This window comes from Sciurus vulgaris (assembly GCF_902686455.1).
Source record: "Sciurus vulgaris genome assembly, chromosome: 10".
Classification (NCBI taxonomy): Eukaryota; Metazoa; Chordata; class Mammalia; order Rodentia; family Sciuridae; genus Sciurus; species Sciurus vulgaris.
The window spans coordinates 10,725,786-10,745,468 of record NC_136470.1 but is presented as its reverse complement, the minus strand read 5'-3'; the positions used below and the strand labels follow the sequence as shown (position 1 = coordinate 10,745,468).

Sequence of the window (19,683 nt, the reverse complement as noted above, 5' to 3'; positions counted from 1 at the left end):
GTTCTGTGCTTTGCTGTTTTGTTTAAGATAAAATTTTATTTTTGCCTATATGTTTCTTCAAAAAAGACTTCTGAGTGGAAGTAATAAAGTCCTCTAACTCTTTACTTGTGATTGTGGGAACTTCATACAGATTCCTCAAATATAATAAAATTACTAGAAAACTCTCCAGCTTCAAAATAGTTAACAGATGTTTTATATTAAGTTCTATGTCATACCAATAGTCTGGTTGGTTGGTTGGTTGTTTGAGTTTTTTAGAGGGCTTTTTTCTTTTTAAGGTAGTAAAAAAAAAAAAAAAAAAAAAAAAATGTTTTCTAAAAGATTACCTGGGAAGGGAAGAAAAGCAGACTCAATTATTAGAAAAGATATTTTCTTTTGTTTTCTTTCATTCTCCTGTTTACTCATACCCCTGGACAACTTTATCCTTCAGAATGATATGCTTCAGAATGATTACTTTGTGAATATAAAAGACATTTGGGGGAAAATTCAGATTTTTAGAAAACCTGAAGTCAGTTTTTCTTTCTGGCAATGTAAGTTATTTACCAGGCCTCCTGGGAGGTTCCTGTTGCCTTCCCCTGTTGCTCCTCCTCCCTCTTTCCCCGTCACGCACTACGTTTCTGATACATTGACTGCCAGTTAGAGTCATGGGGATGTAGTTACTATTTGGTCAAAGGTTGACTAATATTTAAAAGTAGTATTTTGAACATGTTTTTAAACATTAGTTTAGCCTTTCTCAGAATTTAAATTACCAATCATATCTTTTTTATGCTTCTCTTGCTTCTATTATTTTAAGAATGAATAAACTTTTATCATTTCGTGAAAAATGGCAGGGCACAGTGGTGCACACCTGTAATCCTAGTGACTCAAGAGGCTAAGGCAGGAGGATTCAAGTTCCAGGACAGCCTCAGCAACTTTGTAACATCCTGCCTCAAAATTTTTTTCAAAAATGAAAGGATTTAGAATATAACTCAATGGAAAAGCACCCTGGGTACAATGCCGACCACCAAAAAGAAAAAATCATGACAAATGGGATGTTCATTTACCTTGATTTGGGACATAGTTTATGTGTTCTGAAATTTTTTTTTTTTTTTTTTTTTTTTTTTCAGATTTTCCATACCAGTACAAGTTCCCATATCTTCATTAGGTTTGTTAGTTGCCTTTCTTTTATAGTTTGTTTATTTATTATTATTATTATTATCGCTATTATTTTGGTACCAGGAATTAAATTCAGAGGTGTTTAACCACTGAGCCATATCCCCAAGCCCTTTTATATTTTGAGACAGGATCTCACTAAGTTGCTAAGGTTGGCTTTGAACTTGTGATCCTTCTGCCTCAGCCTCCTGAGCCACTGGGATTGCAGGTGTGCAAAAATTAGTGCAAAAGATTAGTCTTTTATAACTCAGAAAGCCTTTTAAAAACTCTGATATTGTGTGCTACATGTTATCTCTGGGTTAGAAATAATTATTTTTTATATAAATGCCCTTCTACTTTTAACTTTGTTATAGATGTTAGATTACAGAAAAACAAATACCTGGAATTTCTGATGCTGGTATTTATAAGGTTGATTTAATTTTTAAAAACAATTTTATGTATAATGTAAATAATTAAAAAGAGTATATTTGTTTTTGTTTCTCAGCTCTAAGAGAGAACCTGAGTTAAAAGCCCAAAGCAAATAAATTTCCATTAACTGCTCGTTTTCTTTCAGAGGCTCCTATCGCTAGTTATTTTTTTTTTCTCTTTATTGTCATTTATACAAAGTAGGGTTTATGAAAGGAAATTCCATATCTGTTATTCAGGTAAATATTTATACTTCAAGTAATAACAGTTCACAGAATACATCTTATTTTTTACTATCTAAGAACAAATGAAGACGAAACATTCACAGTGATTAAGTCAAGTAATTCTGTGCCCTTTGGCATAGTAATCGAAGAGCCATCTACAGTGAACTTGAAAGTGAGCCATATTTCTCAGTGGAAAAATAGTTGGATCTTCTTTGGTATTCAATTTGTCAAACATATTGCTCTTGTAATACTCTGGCTATATGCCATAGGATGTCCAAAAGATGTTTTATGGTTCAGATATCTTAGCTCTTAGCTCTTTAAGGAAAATAAGAGCTTTTCACTCATCATTTTAGGGAAGAAAATTAAAAGCAAGTTGATTTTCATTTTATCTAAACTAATACAAGACAAAAATCTTTGTCAAATTTTACTGTAATTTATAGTCTGTTTTGGTTAGAGACCCTTTGAGAATCAAATAAAAGCTATGAGCCTCCTTGGCCAGAAAAATGCCCACATGCCCCGAATTTGGCATGCAGTTTTTTAACGGGCCAAAGCTTTTTCATGGATTCTGGTTAAGAAACTCAAATCTATATTTTTAGAACTCTGTTCATGTTATTGGTGATAAAAATCTTATTATTTTAAGCCAGGCACAGTTAGTGCGTGCCTCTAGTCTCAGATACTCAGGAAGTTCAGGGCCTGCCTGGGCAACATAGCAAGACCTTATCTCATAATAAATAAATAAATTAAAAAAACTTACTATTATAATTTATATATACCATGTTATATAATTTTTCCCTTTTTGCCACATTTGTAACATGTAGCTGCCACTTCTTGAGTGCTTGTTTAATGATCTCTTATTTATTAAGAAAGTATACTTAATTAGAAGACAGTGTTCAATTATTAACCATTATAACTACTATAAAATATATCATACCCCTGAGTAGACCTTACTAAGGGAAAATCAGCAAAGTTGTACACTTGTAGCAATACCTAGCCGTATTTATATCATCGTAGAGGGATTGGCTTTAGAAAAACTAATTTAATTTTGCTGAGAGCCATGAATGAAAATACTGACTTGTGATTCTTAGTAGTTTCTTTGCTTCATTTTCCCTTTGTTGTAGTAGAGAAATAACTGTGATGAAATATAGATGCATGTAATAGAAATTTGCAGGATCACTGTAATCGGGTTCCCACTAGGAAATTTATTATGTTTAGCACTGTAAAATTTTTCTTAGTTACTTCTCCCAATAATTCACTAATATCCTAGGTAAATAAGCAATTTAATAACACCAGATTTGTTTGTTACCTTGAAATATTTTTCCCTGAAAAAATCAAAAGAGTGCTGTTAAATAATTGTACTTGGACTTGTCTCTTTAACAGTATTGAAAAATAGTGGGAGAATCATGCAGCCATCTGCCACCCTGTGTGAAAGGACTCAGTGTTCCAAACAGGCTTTGTTATGGCCAAGGAACGAAAGCCATTCACCAGTTTTTAGTACATGGTCAGCATTTATAGATTGCCTTCTCAGAAGTTCAACTTTTTAAAAAAGTTTATCATCCCAGAATTATAAATGCTGTGCTCATATTGGTTTACACCATCTTAAACTCCCAAGTCCAAGGATAGAGAAGACCCAGAATGCCTCCCAGTCCTGCTTATAAGGTCACCTCCATTGCCTTAAAATTGATTGTGTATCTCAGCAGTGTTTAACTTGGATGAAGAAAATGGTAGAAAATCTTCTCAGTCTTCAAATCTGGATCATAAGCTGTCAGAGCCTTCTGTTACCTTCTTTGACATCTGTTATTTTATAGCTCCCACAAGCTCCATTTCCTTGGAGGTACTTGAAGCAGCAGCTTATTTAGATAGTTCCAAAGATAGGTTCAGCCTATTCTGTAATGCTGAACCTATTTATGCTCAAAAATAAATATATTTAAAAATTTTTCTTCCTTCTTGTGTTTAATACATTTAAAAATAATTGTTTTTTAAACTGTCTCATTGGCATAATTTCTTCTCTAGATTCTTTAAATTCACTTCTTGTTACTTTTTCATTTTATAGCACTTCCTAACAGATAACTATCTTTATTTCCATCTGTCTCGACTATATCTGGAAATTAATGATTTACCATCCACATCCAATTACTAGAGCTCAGCATACAAAGGAGACATGCAGTGTGATTCTTAGGAAAAATGAAACATCTTCATTTGTGCCCCTGACTACCTGGCACATGGAACATCATGGCCAGTTCCTATTCTGGTTATGCTGTATCTGTTATTAATATATTTAATATCACTGCTTTTAATACATTTCTCCTGGATAAAATAGAAACTTTTAAAATAGGTAATCAGGTTCTTGAACTTCAAACTGAACTTGTATTCCTCTCCTATCATTTCTTACTCCTTTGTGTTTAATTTCAGCTCATGGTTATTTTGTTTGTACCTTTTTGGCTTATTTCTGCAGTAAGAATAAAGCCCTAATTAAAGAGTCACTGATGTAAATTAAGAGTACATATTCATGTGATAAACACTGTCTGAGAATATGACAGTTTCCAGAACTAAAAAAAATCCTAAAGGTTATCTATTCCATGATTCACCTGCTGACCCATGTCAGGAGCCTGATATTAGGATCCAGATGTCTTGGTTCCCAGTTTGGGACCTTGTAGTTTAGTTTTTATTTTTTTTTCCACCATAAATTATTTAAGGACCTATGTATGAATTTTATGCTGTTAAGGATGAAATTTTAAATAGAAAAAATGTAAATCTTTCTGTGATTTATGCTTCCTTATAAAGGGTCTTTGCCATTGAACTAATGATAGATGAAGTCTTTCTTATCTGTGTGTGCTGGCTTTTGGGCTTTGATCCCTCCCTTAGGGCAGTTAAGAGTTTGATTTTGTATCATTCCATTCCAGTTCCCCTTTTCAGTGGATAGTTAAGCCAAGAGTGCAGATTATTCTTAACAACAGGATTTGGCTCATTCTGTTTTTTTTTTTTTCAAAATATTAACTGGATTTTTCATTCTCATTATTGGAGATTATTATTTCTTCTTGATTCCAAATCACTATTGAAAACTAATATGGCTGAATTTTTAAATTAAGTTTTACATCCTGCTGTATGGTTGCGAGGAGGGTAATAAAAAATGAAACTCTTTTTTTCTAGAGTTGACTTTTCTCTCACAGTCAGATCTTCCAACTCTGCAAGAGAGGCTATGTTGTTACTTTTCCTCTAAATTCTTGACCACCTCTGCCTGCTCATTGGCCAAGCTCCCATTCCAGGTGCCCTTCCTGATTCAGAAGCCCTGTGCCGCGGCTGCTGCAATAGCAAAGAGCCCTCCAGTTTTCACCTCACATGTTGCCTGTCCCTGCTGTTCCTGCCTAAAATTGCCAGCGTTATCTGCCGGGTTCCCTCTGAAGCCCTTCCTTTCTTCCTGTCTTCCACCTTTTCTCCAGTTTCATCCCTTACTCAGTACCTTCTTCCCCATACTCCTCTGATCTCCAGTTTTTTCTGTATCTCTTTGTTCCCTTTTAAAGCCTCTCAGAGCCATTTATAGTATCCAAAACACTTGTATGTGCATTCCAACTGTATCCTTGCAACAGTCTAGTAAGAAAAGGTTAGTTTAACCCTTGGGACTTTTTTCTAATGATAAGTGCATTTTAACACTGACCTGATACAGATTATCCCTCTATCTTTGTTGATCAAGAAGGAATCTAAAGGTAGGGGACCTGGAAGAAACCTATCCATCTGGACTTAACAGTGAGCAAGATGACAGAAGACAGGGCAGGCCTTAATCCTTAAATCTTACTATCTTGACCCCAAGCTGCCCACTGGGAGCACCAGCTCTGGTTAGGCAGACCAAGGAGTCACTAGAAATGCATTCCTGGCTCTACTGAGCCTCCCACCCTCAGCAGCGCTGGGTTCAATCCCAGCAACACCAGACACTGGCGTAGGGAAGTTTAGGGTCATGGAGCAGAGCTGTCCATTTTCTGTAAGGCAGTGTCATAAGAAGGAGAAGTTGTATGGAAGTGGTGTGTCAAGAGGTGTGTGTTTTCTAAACCAGTGAAGGTAGGTGAGGACTCATTCTCAGAACCATAAGATTTTATTCAGGAACATCACTGTGTCTTAAAATGGGTTAAGTAGCTCGGCATGGTGGCACACGCCTATAATCCCACTGGCTCAGGAGGCTGAGACAGGAGGATCATGAGTTCAAAGCCAGCCTCTGCAACTTAGTGAGGCTGTGTCTCAAAATACAAAATAAAAAGGGATTGGTGTTAAGCACCCCTGGGTTCAGTCCCTGGTACCAAAAAAATAAAAAGGGTAAAGTTTCCACTGTTGTCACTGAGCCTTTATTGGTACAGCTCCTCCATTGGCCCCCGTGAGCAGGTTCTTTCTAGATCAGTCATGGGAAGTGGTGTAATGTGTTGTGGCTCACTGGCAGCCTTTGGAGCTCAGGCATATCAAACGTACTGTGATCTTAGTTTTCCAAGTTAATGACACTTCAGCCCTGAGTGTCATCTCCTAAGTGCCCTAGGCTCCCCCCTGTGAAATGCTGCATGCTGATAAATAGTTAATGCCTGTCCCCTCATATCATTACATAAACGGTGTCTTGATTATTTATAGGAACTAAGAGAAATACATAATAAGCAGCAACTGCAGAAGCAAAAGTCCATAGAGGCTGAACGACTGAAACAGAAAGAGCAGGAACGAAAGATCTTAGAATTAGAAAAACAAAAAGAAGAAGCCCAAAGGTGAGTCTTTTCAGTGGATTGTGGTCCCATTGGAAGAAACTTCAAGTATTTACTCTTCTTTGTTTGGCTTCTCCAGGGAGTTACCATATCAGAAAAAGCCTTCAGTCTTTAATGTGTGTGTAGACAGGCACAAACACATGTATACATAAATCTTTGTATATCTAAGTACCCCCTGAAGGTTTTGGTTAGTTCCCAGAGCTCTCCTATGTAGATAAATGGAATTATACAAGGAAATTGGGACACTTGGTTGGCTCATTTGCATGCTAATGACCAAAATACGTTTCCAGTCCACAGCCTTTTAATAACAGTGTCGGTCAAAGTGCCTGGTTTGAAATCAAAGTCCCTGAGCTCACTGGCCACACAGGGCTTCTCCAGCAAGACCAGAATTGTCCCTCTCTGTCTCTTTTCTTCTTTTATGCAACTGCAAATTCAACTTGAGTACAAAGGATAAGATTTGCCACTGCTGCTTAGGATACAAACTTATTTTTGTCTCTTTTTGTTTGGATGTTTGTGTTTGCAGTTTATTTGTAACATTCCGTAGTAAATGTGGAAATTGTTACCTTTTGGTATATCTGATTTTGTTAACAGGTATTTGTTTTTTGAATTTCAGTTAATTTTAGACCCTTAAGGAAAAAAAAATCACCAGTTATCCCAGTGATTTGCTATAAATTATAAAAATTGGTTATTGAAATTAGACTGAAAAGAGGAAGAAACTGACACTTGAGACAGATTGTTGACTTTGAGGACTAAGCTTAGCTAAACTACCCATACTTGTGCGTGCTTCATTATGGGTATATGTAATATTCTGAGTCCACTTTGTTGTTTGTTTGTTTATATTTTTGTGTCTTAATGCCAGTGGAGGGGTTGTGATCTCATATCTGCTTAGAGGACTACTTTATGGTTTCCTTAGGAGGTGGGACTAAGGATTACTACCCTGGATTTGGCAACTAACTTTCACTCTTCCCTTTTTTATCTTCAAAGTTTATAAAATACTTTCATTATTTATACTATGCTGCATCAAACTTTGACATTCCTGCAGAGTAGAAATAAACTGAAAATCTAATACTGAAAATACCATAATATAAATACAGTAACAGATACTCCAAATACATAAATGGTACCAAAAACTTAACTTCAGCTATTAGATAGTTATATGCTATACATCTGGTGACCTTCATTGGTAGAAAATTTAAAGCTGTTTTTATTGTGGTCTTTTTTGTTTGTTTGTTAAGAATGACAATTAGCATTTCTACGCCTCCAATAAATGTGGGGTTTTTTTCTATGTTTTCTTAAAAAACATTTTTAAATTATAAGTAAAACACTTAAGGTTTAAACTAAAAAAGAATTCTGCCCTAAATTTTCATGTTCATAAAGTAGAAATATAATTTTTTGACAAGGAGAATTAAAGTATAATTTGTCTACATTATGTTCCTGTGGTAGCTTTCTAGTTCCAAAAGATGACCCTTGTGAATTGCCTTGTCACAGTAGAGTAGTTCAAGGTGGAGATTGGAACCAGGCAGGCTGCTTGGGATTGAACCCCAGACATGGACTGTGTGATGTGGATAAGTCATGTGATGTCTCTGCCTCAGCCTCCTCATCTATAAAATGGGGATAACCATAGGTCCTGCCTGCCCGATGTCTGTGTTAAAGGAGTTGTTCTATAGAGAACTGATTATCATCATTGTGAAATTATATGAAATTACACATTAGTTTCATTTAAAGTGTTTTAAATTTTGAATGGAATGAGCAAAAACTCATTCCAAATCTTTCTTTGTGAATTTCAAATTGAGGCCAACATAATTTTCAGGCCTAATTTAACTTATGTCAGCTACTTTGCAGAATAACAGCAAAAATTTGTCAAAGTCCATAAAATAATCCCTTGCTTTCAGCTTCAGGATTGGGAGCAATGTGTGCATGGTAATGTGGTATACCCTTAGCTAGGGAGGAACTTTAATGGTCTGATTGATCATGGGCTTATTTAAGCAATATTTCACTTGCAACTTTTGGGACATGCTTAATCTTCATAAAAGTTATGTTCCTCTGTGTTCTGTGGCTTTGTTTTTTATAGTTTAATACCAGTTTCAACATTGAGAAGTATCTTTTTCTTATTCTTGTAACCACTTTATGAAACACAGAGCAGATTTTCTTTCTGGGTTTTTTAAAGTCATTTGATTTTTGTCTCACTCAGAACTGGAACCCCGAAGCCTGTGTTTACAGTTGCTCTACCTGAAGAACAGTGTTCCCTTGTGTTTAGCAGCTCATTGACTAGATGGAGCTTTTTGGTGAAAAAAGACAGCAGTAGTGTTCAGTTAGAGTTGCTTCCTCACTGTAATCAAGCGTCTTTGTTGGCAGACGAGCTCAAGAAAGGGACAAGCAGTGGCTGGAGCATGTGCAGCAAGAGGATGAGCATCAGCGGCCAAGAAAACTCCATGAGGAAGATAAGCTGAAAAGGGAAGACAGTATCAAAAAGAAGGATGGCGAGGAAAAAGGCAAACAGGAAGCACAAGACAAACTGAGTCGGCTTTTCCATCCACACCAAGAACCAGCTAAGCCAGCTGTCCAAGCACCCTGGTCCACTGCAGGTATTAGAGGACAAAAGTGATTCTAGGGGCTGGGGGTGTTGCTCAGTGGTAGAGAGTTTGCCCAGTATGCATGAGGCCCAGGTTCCATCCCCAGCACCAGGAGGAAAAAAAAAGAAGGGATTCTAGAAGATAAGTCATCTCTCTCTAAGAGCCTCTTGAGAAACGTCTGTCTAATCAGGCCCTGTCTTGTGTACATCGTAAAGATGAGATTGTCAGTCTTTTATTTTAGACAGTGCAGCTCTTACTTCCTCAGAATCAGTAAAGCTCTGTTTAAGTGGCCTCCACTCCACTGGCATCCAGGCTTCCTCTGCAGACTGAATCAGAGTAGCATCAAGTTCCATTATCAAACCCCACTCATACACCTAACTTTGCTAATGCTGGCTTGCAAGATAGATACTTATCTTGCAAAAAGAATTGGTTGATTCTTCTGTTTGATATTTTTCCTAGGAATTTCTGGGATGTTCCTGCAGCAAAACGTGGCACCTTTCCCCCTTGCCTATACAGTGTGGCACTCAGTTTTCTACCTTTTGAAAAGTCTGTTGTGTCCTTTGTACATAATTTGCCTCTTTAAAAAAAAAAAAAAAGATATATGAAAGACTGATTTAATTGAAATGAAATGACTATAAGAAGCTGTCGAGTATATAACATCAGATGCAAGCTAAAATACACTTTTAAAGTCCTTGTGTGGTTGTATAATATTATATAGCTTGGCCAAAAACACTCAGTGTAAGACAGTAATGACTTTTGCTTTGTGTGGTAAATTATACTGGTTTTATTTGTTTGCTTGGTGTGCTTTTTTAATGCTGTAGTATAGAGAAAGAAATTAAATACACTTTCAAACCATTCCATGAAGGTTTACTTGTTTCCCTTTTGCAGTATGCAGGGATGGGAATAGGGATATGGAGTTGGCTCAGGCTCCATGACTGAAGTTCCTTGTACTTTCTCCTAGTTTAAAATGAAGATTTATTTACCCCATTTGGTCAGTGAGAAATTTTTTCTATCACACAGCTCAAGGCCATATGGAAATAAAAATTCCCCTTTACTGCTTTTCAAATAAGACAGATATGTGAGAAAATATTTGTAGCTCTTGAGTAGAAAAGTTCAGAGGGTTGTTAGGAGTTATCATTAGCTAGAATCCAAATTATCTTATGTTGGCATGCTTGTTTTTTTGTGTGGTGGTGAGGTACTGGTAATTGAACCAAGGGGAACTTTATCACTGAGCCACAACCCCAAGTACCTGTTTTATTCTTTTATTCTTATTTTGAGACAGGGTTTGTTTCTGAGGGTCTTGCCATGTTGCCCAGGCTGGCCTCAAACTTTTTCTTGCCTCAGACTCCCAAGTTGCTGGGATTATGGGAGAGTGCCACACCTGGATTGCATACATTTCTTAAAGTTTTATTTATTTAAAATCTAAATTATTTTCATATAGGGTCCATCCTTAGGCTGATTTTTTTTCCCTAGGAAATGTAGCAAAAGACTTCACCAAGGAATATCAGTGTAACTATTATGGTGAAATCAGCATTTATGTATTACATTACAATGTTGAGTACCTGAAATATCAACATTTCCATATCTGTTAATGTGGAAAGTTGTGCTTCCCTCTCCCGTCCCCTTCTCCCTGGCTGATTCAGATTCCCCTTCTCCCTGGGATCAGATTCTAACTGTTGTCTGTGTTCAACAACCAGGGTGGGGATGAGGGGGTGTTGATGCTTTGCAGATGTGTGCCTCTGGAGCCCAGGCCAAGAGGAAGGAAGAAGAGATTTTTAGGCCGCCCTGCTGTACTCAACATTGGAATGGCCTCTGAAGAGAGTCCACTAGTGACCTCTCTGATGGTCTGAGTTGCTAGCCTCAGACTGTTCTCCTTTGGCATTCCTGTGAGTTTCAGAAATCCCTTGAATAGATGGAAATAGTTCCGATGTTAATCTGAGGCAGGCAGTAGAGAAGACTTTAGTTGTTTGGTTTGTCATACTTTGGTGTTTCCTATAATGTTTTTTGTCACACCCATCCCCACACCTTTTTTTGTACACAGAAAAAGGCCCGCTTACAATTTCTGCACAGGAGAATGTAAAAGTGGTATATTACCGAGCGCTGTATCCCTTTGAGTCAAGAAGTCATGATGAAATCACCATCCAGCCGGGAGATATAGTCATGGTAAGAAAGACTCCAGTGAGTGTCGGTTCTGTTGGTGATTAGCATCTGTCCTCCTTTCGCACTTTGTTAGACAATTGCAAAATTGTCAGTGAGGGTGAAATTCAGTAATCTGGCATCCAATTTTTTGAAGCATGAACTCAGTCTTCTTTTTTATTAGAATGAAAGATGTATTTAAATAGTTACTAAAGACAGTGTTCTTAATACAGCCTTAGCATATTATTAAATTTATATCTATGGAAGTTTCTGAGTTTAGGTGACTATTTACTGTTAAGTAGTCTTTAAGAAGTAGTTTTAAATGCAAAATACTCTTATTCACAATTGCCAGTAATAACTTTTAAATCTTTGGGTCAAAGCATCTCCCCCTCCCCTTTATTTGTGTAAACTTTGAGTCATAGAAGAAGTAGTGAATTAACTTCAGTGACTCTGTCTTACTACCTGAAAATTGTCAGATGAAAAGTTTAGAATTTTGCTTTGTTGTATTTTATGTCCTTTAACAATAATAATATAGTCTTATGATTGTGACTAAAGCTATAGGAACCAGTTTAAGAAAGAAAACAAAGCAATGTGGTTGACCTAAATTATTATTATTAATGATTATTTTCTGAAGAAAAATAGTAGTTCCTTGATCCAGTGATTCACTTAAGAATAAGTGGTCCAAGTTTACATTGCTGTGAGCAGCTTGCTTGCTTGCTTGCTTTTCAGATTTAGAATCTGAAAAGAGCTAGGTAAGTTAAAAATTGGGACAAACAGGACAGGCATGGTGGCCACATATGTAATCCCAACTACTTGGGAGGCTGAGGCAGGAGGATCACAAGTTTAAGACCAGTTCTGGGCAACTTTGGGAGACACTGTCTCTAAGTAAAAAAATGAAAGGTCTGGGGAATGTAGCTCTGTGGTAGAGCACCCTTGATTCAGTCCCCAGTACCACAAAAAAAGAAAAGAATTGAGATGAGCATTTTTCATACTAGGATATGGAATGTTCAAAGTGATCTGTATCTTAATAAGAAAGCATTGCTCATTTTCAGGAACATGTTCAGGCCTGTCCCTGCAACCAGTTACCACAATTCTAAATTCTTTTCTTGAATTGACTAGTCGACCCCCAGCTTCGTTAGATGATGAGTTTACATATGCTGTAAGAATAAGACATTTCATTAAACATGTATTTTGCCTTGCTTTCAAACCTTTGCTTTCCTGGTGGAGGTTAAAGGGGAATGGGTAAGTGCTGCCTAACTGTCAGGAAGTCTGCATCTTATTCAGTGTTTTGTTCTTTTAAATCACTTTAATTTTGTGTAAGTGCACATACCTCTGGATGTTGTTGTGGCGGTAAAAATGTTCTGAGTTCGTGTAGTAGGTTGTGCTTAAAAGGAAAAGAAAGGTGTTAATCGTCTGAGTTTGTGTGCTGAGTTTTCATTCGCTGGGTTCCATTTCAGGACTAGCTTGAAGGCTCCTGTATTCACACATGTCCGTTGTAGCTGATGGACAAAAAAGGTTCCAAGGAGGTTAAACTTAAAAGATAAAATTCAGGAACCTTTTTTAAGAGAGAATATTGAAATGATTTCCTGACTGAGACTAGTCTTCCTAAGTCACTAAAAACCATTAAAGGCAAAAACAGTTTATAATACACAAACATAAAAATTTCTATATCATGAAGTGCAGAAGAGACCAAGCTTATGATTCATATTACATCCAGGCTACAAATAGTTACTGTGAAAGAAACCCATAAGCCCTAGATAAGCCAGGAGAGCGTAAGAAGGGACATCAAGAGATGAAGAAAATGATTCAGGAAGTACATGAGCCAGGTGCATGGCCACGCCTGTAATCCCAGAGATTTGGGAGATTGAGGCAGGAGGATTACAAATTCAAGACCAGCCTCAGCAACCTAGCAAGACCCTGTCTGGAACAAAAAAGGGACTGGAGGATGTAGGCCACGGGTAGATAGAGCACCCAGGGTTCAGTTCCCAGTTCCACAAAAAAGAGTATATGAAAAGATGATTAATTTCATAGGCAGTCGGGAAAATAACTTAGAAAGTAAATGCACTGTTCCTCTATCAATTGAGCAAATTTAAAGTTTGACAATACCTAATTTTGACAATAGTGTGGGAAAGTGAATATCATACACATCTCATCAGCACAAGTATATAAATTGTGTAAGCCATTTTGTAAAACAGTGAGGCAATATCTATTCAAATTGAAATTTCTCATTCCTCTTAACCCAGAAAATCTGTTTTTCTCCCTCTCCTAGACTTTTTTAAGGCACATTCACAAACATATGTGTATAGGAATGTTCACTACAGCATTTTATTGATAAAAGCACTAAAGAAGGGAAACGACTCAGTGTCTCTCAGTAAGGGAATAGTGTACATAAAATATGATGTGCTAAGCAATACAAAGTGAATATTTTAAAAATTATATAAATCTTTATATATAATTGGTTCTCCATTAATAAAAACAGAAGCAAAGCAGTATGTGTAGTATAATTGTTTTATTAAAAATAAAAGTGTAAGCCAGGCATGGTGGTACACACATGTAATCCCAGTGGCTGGGGAGGCTAAGGCAGGAGTATCTCAAGTTCAAGGCCACACTCAGCAATTTAGTGATTTTTTTAAAAATTAGTGGTAAAGCACCCCTGGGCTCAATCCCCAGTACGTTCATATATAATATATATACATAAATAAAAATAAAAGTGTATATGTGTAAATGTTTGTATATGCATAATTAACAGTCTTAAAATATATACATTAAACTGTTAGCAGTAGTTACCACTGGACAGTAAAGAGGGAGCTTTCATGTTTAATCTTATGTCCTTCCACAGTATATTCATATTTACAAATGTATCCTATTTGTAATTTTTACTAACACACTAAAAACAAGTATAACAGAATGTCTGGGACTCATGGTGCTACTTTATCTCAAACATACAAAGTTTTTAATGAAACATGTGATGTACTGTTGGGCATAACTTACCATAATTTAGTGGCCTGCTAAAGGGATGTCTTCAGTTTGTACTACACAGTGCACTGAACTCGCCAAATGCCATTCAACTGTATTGTTTTTATGAGAATAGCAACTGGTGCAAAAAAAGATGAAAGCTGACATGTGATAGCAATGTGGTGTTTTTTTGTTGTTGTTGTTTTCGTTTGTTTGTTTTTTTAATTTCATGAAGTTTCCAGTTAAGAAACCTGAACATGAAAAGTATGTAGCAGAAAATTATGGTCAGTTTCCCTTGGTAATATCGAGATCACTTGTACTTTTGTGGGCATAGTAATCGTGAGATGCTCAGGTTTCTCAAACTTCTTTGAAAAGTAGCAAACTGTACATGTTAGATTTTAGAAGTTTTGATGGGGGAAACTTTAAAAATATTTTGCTAATAGAAAACTTAGTTATCAGACCATTTTTTTCCAAAAATGAATTTTTCATGGTTAACAAAAATTTAATTAAATATGTAGAGTCCTATTCTAAATGCTGTTAAAGATGCAAAGAAATATAAGATGATGTCTGCCATTCGTATATTTAAAATCTTTCTTAGAAAAACCAGAGAAACTCAAGAAAAAGCCAGTTCTTCATGAATATTCATTAACACCGCTAGCAATTTAAAATAGGAAAGGAATGAGTGCGAATGGTTGTGCTCAGGGAAGACTTTTTAATGGAGGCATCCTAGTTGAAGTTGACCTTGATGACTGAGGCTTAGAAGCTTTGAAAATAGATGACCTCTCTTCTCATCTGGAGGTCCCATGTTATCTGGAGGGTGAATAAATCAAACTTGACTTCTATAACATATTGGAAGTGCATGGGAAATGGGAAGACCTCTGCTTACTTCCATTTTTATTGTGTTTTATCTTAAGAATATAAACTGTTCATCTAAATCCTGGTCCTGGGAATGCTATAGGACTGAGTGCATCAGAATTACTAAGGGAGCTTCAAAAAAATAACTGCTGGGCTCACCCCCAGAGATTCTGGGAACTTTAGTTCACATACAGTTTTCAGGTATATCTTGTTTGTCTGTTAGGGAGTCAGTTTCAGGAACCACTGATCTAACCTCACCTCTTTTTCCCTGTCAGGATTTAGGACTAATCCTAAATCATTTCTGGAAAATTTCCTCTTTTTAAAAATGTTTAAAGAAGGAACTTCTTCAGCAGTTATCTCCATCAACCAGTCATTGCATTCTAGAAATTGTCTTCTTAGTGTTATTCCTATAACAATTTGAACTCATTTTTTTTTTCCCTTTTCTCTGGATGGAGAATTAAAAAACAAAAAACCACATAAGTTAATATATTTCCCACTGTACTCCTTAGATTTCCATAAACTTAACATTTAAGTTCAGTTTGTTTAGTACAGTTGACCATAATATCATTGCTGTTTTGAGGGACCGATATACCCATAGGATTACAAGCATGAATTTAGCACCTGTGTTGTGATTAAAGTTTTATTTGGGACACAGCCAGGCTCATACATTCAGGTGTTGCTATATCAGCTTTTGTTCAACAACAGACTCAAGTCATTGCACCAGAGAAAAGTTTGCTGACCGCCAGGTTGGAACTTCAGAAGAGTTTTAATATCTTCATCTCAGAGTTTCGGGAAAACCTTTTGCTTGAAAACCAGCAAATCTACAAAATATGCTTCCCCTTGTGTTCCTTAACAAGGGACGGAGAGCCATGGCCAGCTGCTCTGATTCAGCATGCTTTAAACCTGTTTGCTATCGCTGACTGTCCTGCTGTGTGAAGGGAAAAGGGAACTTCTATTTCACTCCTGTGTCATTCAGCTTTCCATTATTATAACATATGCCTGAGATGATTAGCTTATAAAGAGGAAAAATTAATTTTGACTTAAGGTCTTTGAGGTTTCAGTCCAACTGACCCCACTGCTCTGGGGAAGGAAGCATGTCATGGTAAGAGTGTGGTGGACCAAAACCACTCACCTCATGACCAGAAGCAAAAGACAGGAAGGTCCCTCAGTCTCCTTCAGAGGCATACCCCAGTGACCTGCAGACCTCCCACTAGGCCACCTGCTAAAGGCTCTGCCATCTCCCAGTAGTGCCACCCTGGCCAGCACTACTGTACAGACCTTTAGGAGCATTTGAGATTCAAGTTGTAGCACTTCCTTCATGACAAGGTTGAAGGGCTTAGGAATACTAATACTATTGAGCTTGTAATCATTGAGAAGAGAGGGGCAATATTATCAGACTTTTGCCCAGAGACTTGTATCTGAAATAGCTTCTATGGACATTTGACTGTTGGACCAGTTACCCCTGATATACAATGTATAATTACTAACATTTTGTAGACTAGCTCGGTAACATAATTCCAAAAAGGTAACATAATTCCAAAAAGGTAAGCTATGTCAGAGGTTTGTACTTCACTTCAATGATGTTTTGCTAGAATTACCGCCATATACTTTGGGTTGTTTGAGTAGGGCTGCTTAAATGAAGTTATATTCAGACAAAAATTGTTAATAATAAAAATCCCTCTTACAACCACCAGTAGGTTAGTGTACTTTATGTAAAACTCCACATTAGAGCTCCATGTTACAGAGAAGTTTATTTGCTTATCCTTTTTATCATTATCTTGTGTTTTTCCAAAATTGGATTAGCATTTTCGGTAGTTTCTCAAATCCAGAAAGACATACTTCCCATTTTTATAGGTTGACCTTTGTACTTTTTCTAAGTGGTTAAATTAATTTAGGTATTTCGAGTGAATTTTTATCTCCTCCTAACCTGAAAATTAAAATGTAATCATTACAATGAATGGATCCCATGAGAATAAATTAAACTATTTGAGGGTATTGTTTGGGTCAATGTTGAGATCAGTGAATTTCTTTGGCTCAAAGCAGAATACATACTGATTTCATAACTGTCCTTAGGGATGGGAGAAGCTCTTGTTTTTACAGCTAAGAGACTGAGTGGCCTCTGACTGCCACTCCTAAGTGTAAACAGTGGTGCAGCATTTCTCTGTCCTGTCTGGGGATAGACTGGGTGTGATCCCCTAACTCGGGTGGGACATTTCCTCTGGGATTCATATCCAGTAACAGATGTCCACTCAAAATCTTGTAACCAGACCACACAGACTCTGTTTATCAGGATGACAAGTCATTCAGTCCTAGGACATAACTAGGTAAAGCAGCTGACATTCGATGATATCCAGAGTGGGCAGCCCCTTGGGAGTTCCGCATACACAGAGGTCAGGGATCAACTGCAGCCCCTGTAGGAGATGAATATGGCAAGATGTTAAACCCAGAGAGGCCAGGATCCCAGGCAGGCACGAAGAGCAGAGAACTCCATGTGGAGGCAAACAGATTGCTTAGGGTGAATTAAGTAGATATCAAACTTTCAGAACTGGACAAAACCCTGGTAAGAGAACCACAGCTCAAGGTCAGAGCTGGACAACAGGAGAAATAGTTTCAAAACAATCTATCATTAAACAGTAAAATATGCATTGAATATCATTAATTCATTTAACATTAAAATATGCCATGTGGAGTCGTAAATATTAATCAAGTGTCAAAACAGGTATTGTTATTATCTCCATTTTATTAAGAAACTGAGCACCCAGTGAATAAAATTGCCCAAAGTCATCCAGTTAATAAATTGTAGAACTAGTATTTAAATTGAGGGGGTTTAATCACAAAGCCCTGTTTTCCATCTTTACGTTTTGCAGTCTTGAGGCTATTTGGCTCCAACTCTTAGCTCATTCCTGTTGGCATCATCTTAGGTCCTAAAATGGGACTGAGCTTGGCTGCTGAACCCATTGAGACGTGGGGGAGTCCCTGGCATGCTCAGAAGCAGCTGTGTTTCCAGTGCAGAGCAGCTGCAGTTAGCAGTAGGTCAAAATATCACCAGTAAATATCAACCAGGAAGGAATCCTTTTAGCTGAGTTGAGCAGAAAAGAATGTCCAAGTAGAAAAGATATTTATCTTAAATTATCATCTAGAGAAACAATTGGGGCCTTTGGAAATACTGCACTTGATCTGAGGAAACTCCTTTTTGATTGTTTGGAGAATTCTCAGCTTTAAAAATTGCTTTTTATTCAAGACAGTAAAGGTTCCCCAAGGTGATATAGAAAGAAGGCATTCCCTCCTTGCTAATATTTTGTAAATAAGTAGAATTAAGTACTAAGTCTTCTATTCCACTTTCTCCAACCCTGCCCCAAGGATGTGTTTATTCAAATAAGCTAACAATCAAACCCTGTTGCTCACTTGCACTGAGTATGGACAGATGTTTGCTTTATTAAATAGTTTTTGCTTTACCTTGTGTTTTACTGAATACTTGAATGGATTAGACAACTGGTATTTTTGTCAAATTATTGTCGTTTAAACCCTGCACAATCATTTCATTTCTGTGATTTCTTTAAAGCAACATTACATTCCAGCGAAGTGTTCTACATTTTACACCCATAGGTAATATATGAAGGAATAAAAATAAAAAGCCTCTTGTAGAACCTTATTTGACTTATATTGACAGTGATGAAAATATTTCTCTAACAGTAAGTACTTATCCCCCAGAATCATTCTGTTGCTCATAAAATAGGGAGGCAACTTATAAAGATAAGTAGGATAATTTTGAATGGTCTTTCTGAATCAGAACCAGGATAAAACACAAGCATTAAAAGTACTTGGTGTAATATAGAGACTCTGAAATTTTTCCACAGGAGAATTCTATATTCTCACATGTACTTTTGTGACTACTAAAGTTAAATTTGTACAAAGAACTATAGGGCTTTAATAAAATTGATTATGGCTGCAAATAATCACATACCTCAATTTTATCATCATCTATCTGTGGCTTTTTTAAGTGGTGAAACCCAACAGTCAGCTTTGCTTCCCAGGGAAAGCAGCTAAGGCTATGTTATTTACCCTCCTTGTCCATATGCTAATAAACACTACTTATTGAAGGGTTTTAGAGCACTAAATATATATTGATTGTGGCCTTTGTTTCTGACTTTGACTTTAAATAGTAAACAAGTCAAATTATTCCTTAGTGAAGAAGCCTGTCACATTACTTCCCAATTCAAAATAACCTTGAGAATTTAAGCTATGTGCCTAAGGACTTCAGGCAACTTTATCTGAACAGCCATTATGAGAAAAAGGACAAAAGCTTTTTAAAAAGTACCAAGAGTAAGAACCACTTTTCCCAGACATGTAGAATAGGATAAAGAAATTTCTATGCTGTGAGTCAGTGTTTTTTTTTTTTTTATATATATTTTTTAGTTGCAGATGGACATAATACCTTTATTTTTTATTTATTTATTTTTTATTTTATTTTTCTTATGTGGTGCTGAGGATCGAACCCAGTGCCTCACATGTGCCAGGCAGGCGCTCTACCGCTGAGCCACAACCCCAGCCCTCTGTGTGCCAGTCAGAGCCAACGCTTGGGATTTTGTTGTGGTTGGGTGTGTGGTCTTTTCAGAGGTTGATTTAGTTCCATTTAAGTTAAGTATTGTGACTTCC

At 36.8% G+C, this 19,683-nt stretch overlaps 1 protein-coding gene across 1 annotated transcript in view; it reads left to right on the top strand.

Annotated features, from left to right (window-relative positions):
* The window catches only part of ITSN1 (intersectin 1), a 224,682-nt gene that overhangs the window by 109,923 nt on the left and 95,076 nt on the right, over positions 1 to 19,683 (top strand). Inside the window, 3 exon segments of the mRNA XM_079101367.1 lie at positions 6,384 to 6,511; positions 8,864 to 9,093; positions 11,123 to 11,244. Coding sequence (XP_078957493.1) covers positions 6,384 to 6,511; positions 8,864 to 9,093; positions 11,123 to 11,244 — 480 coding nt within the window.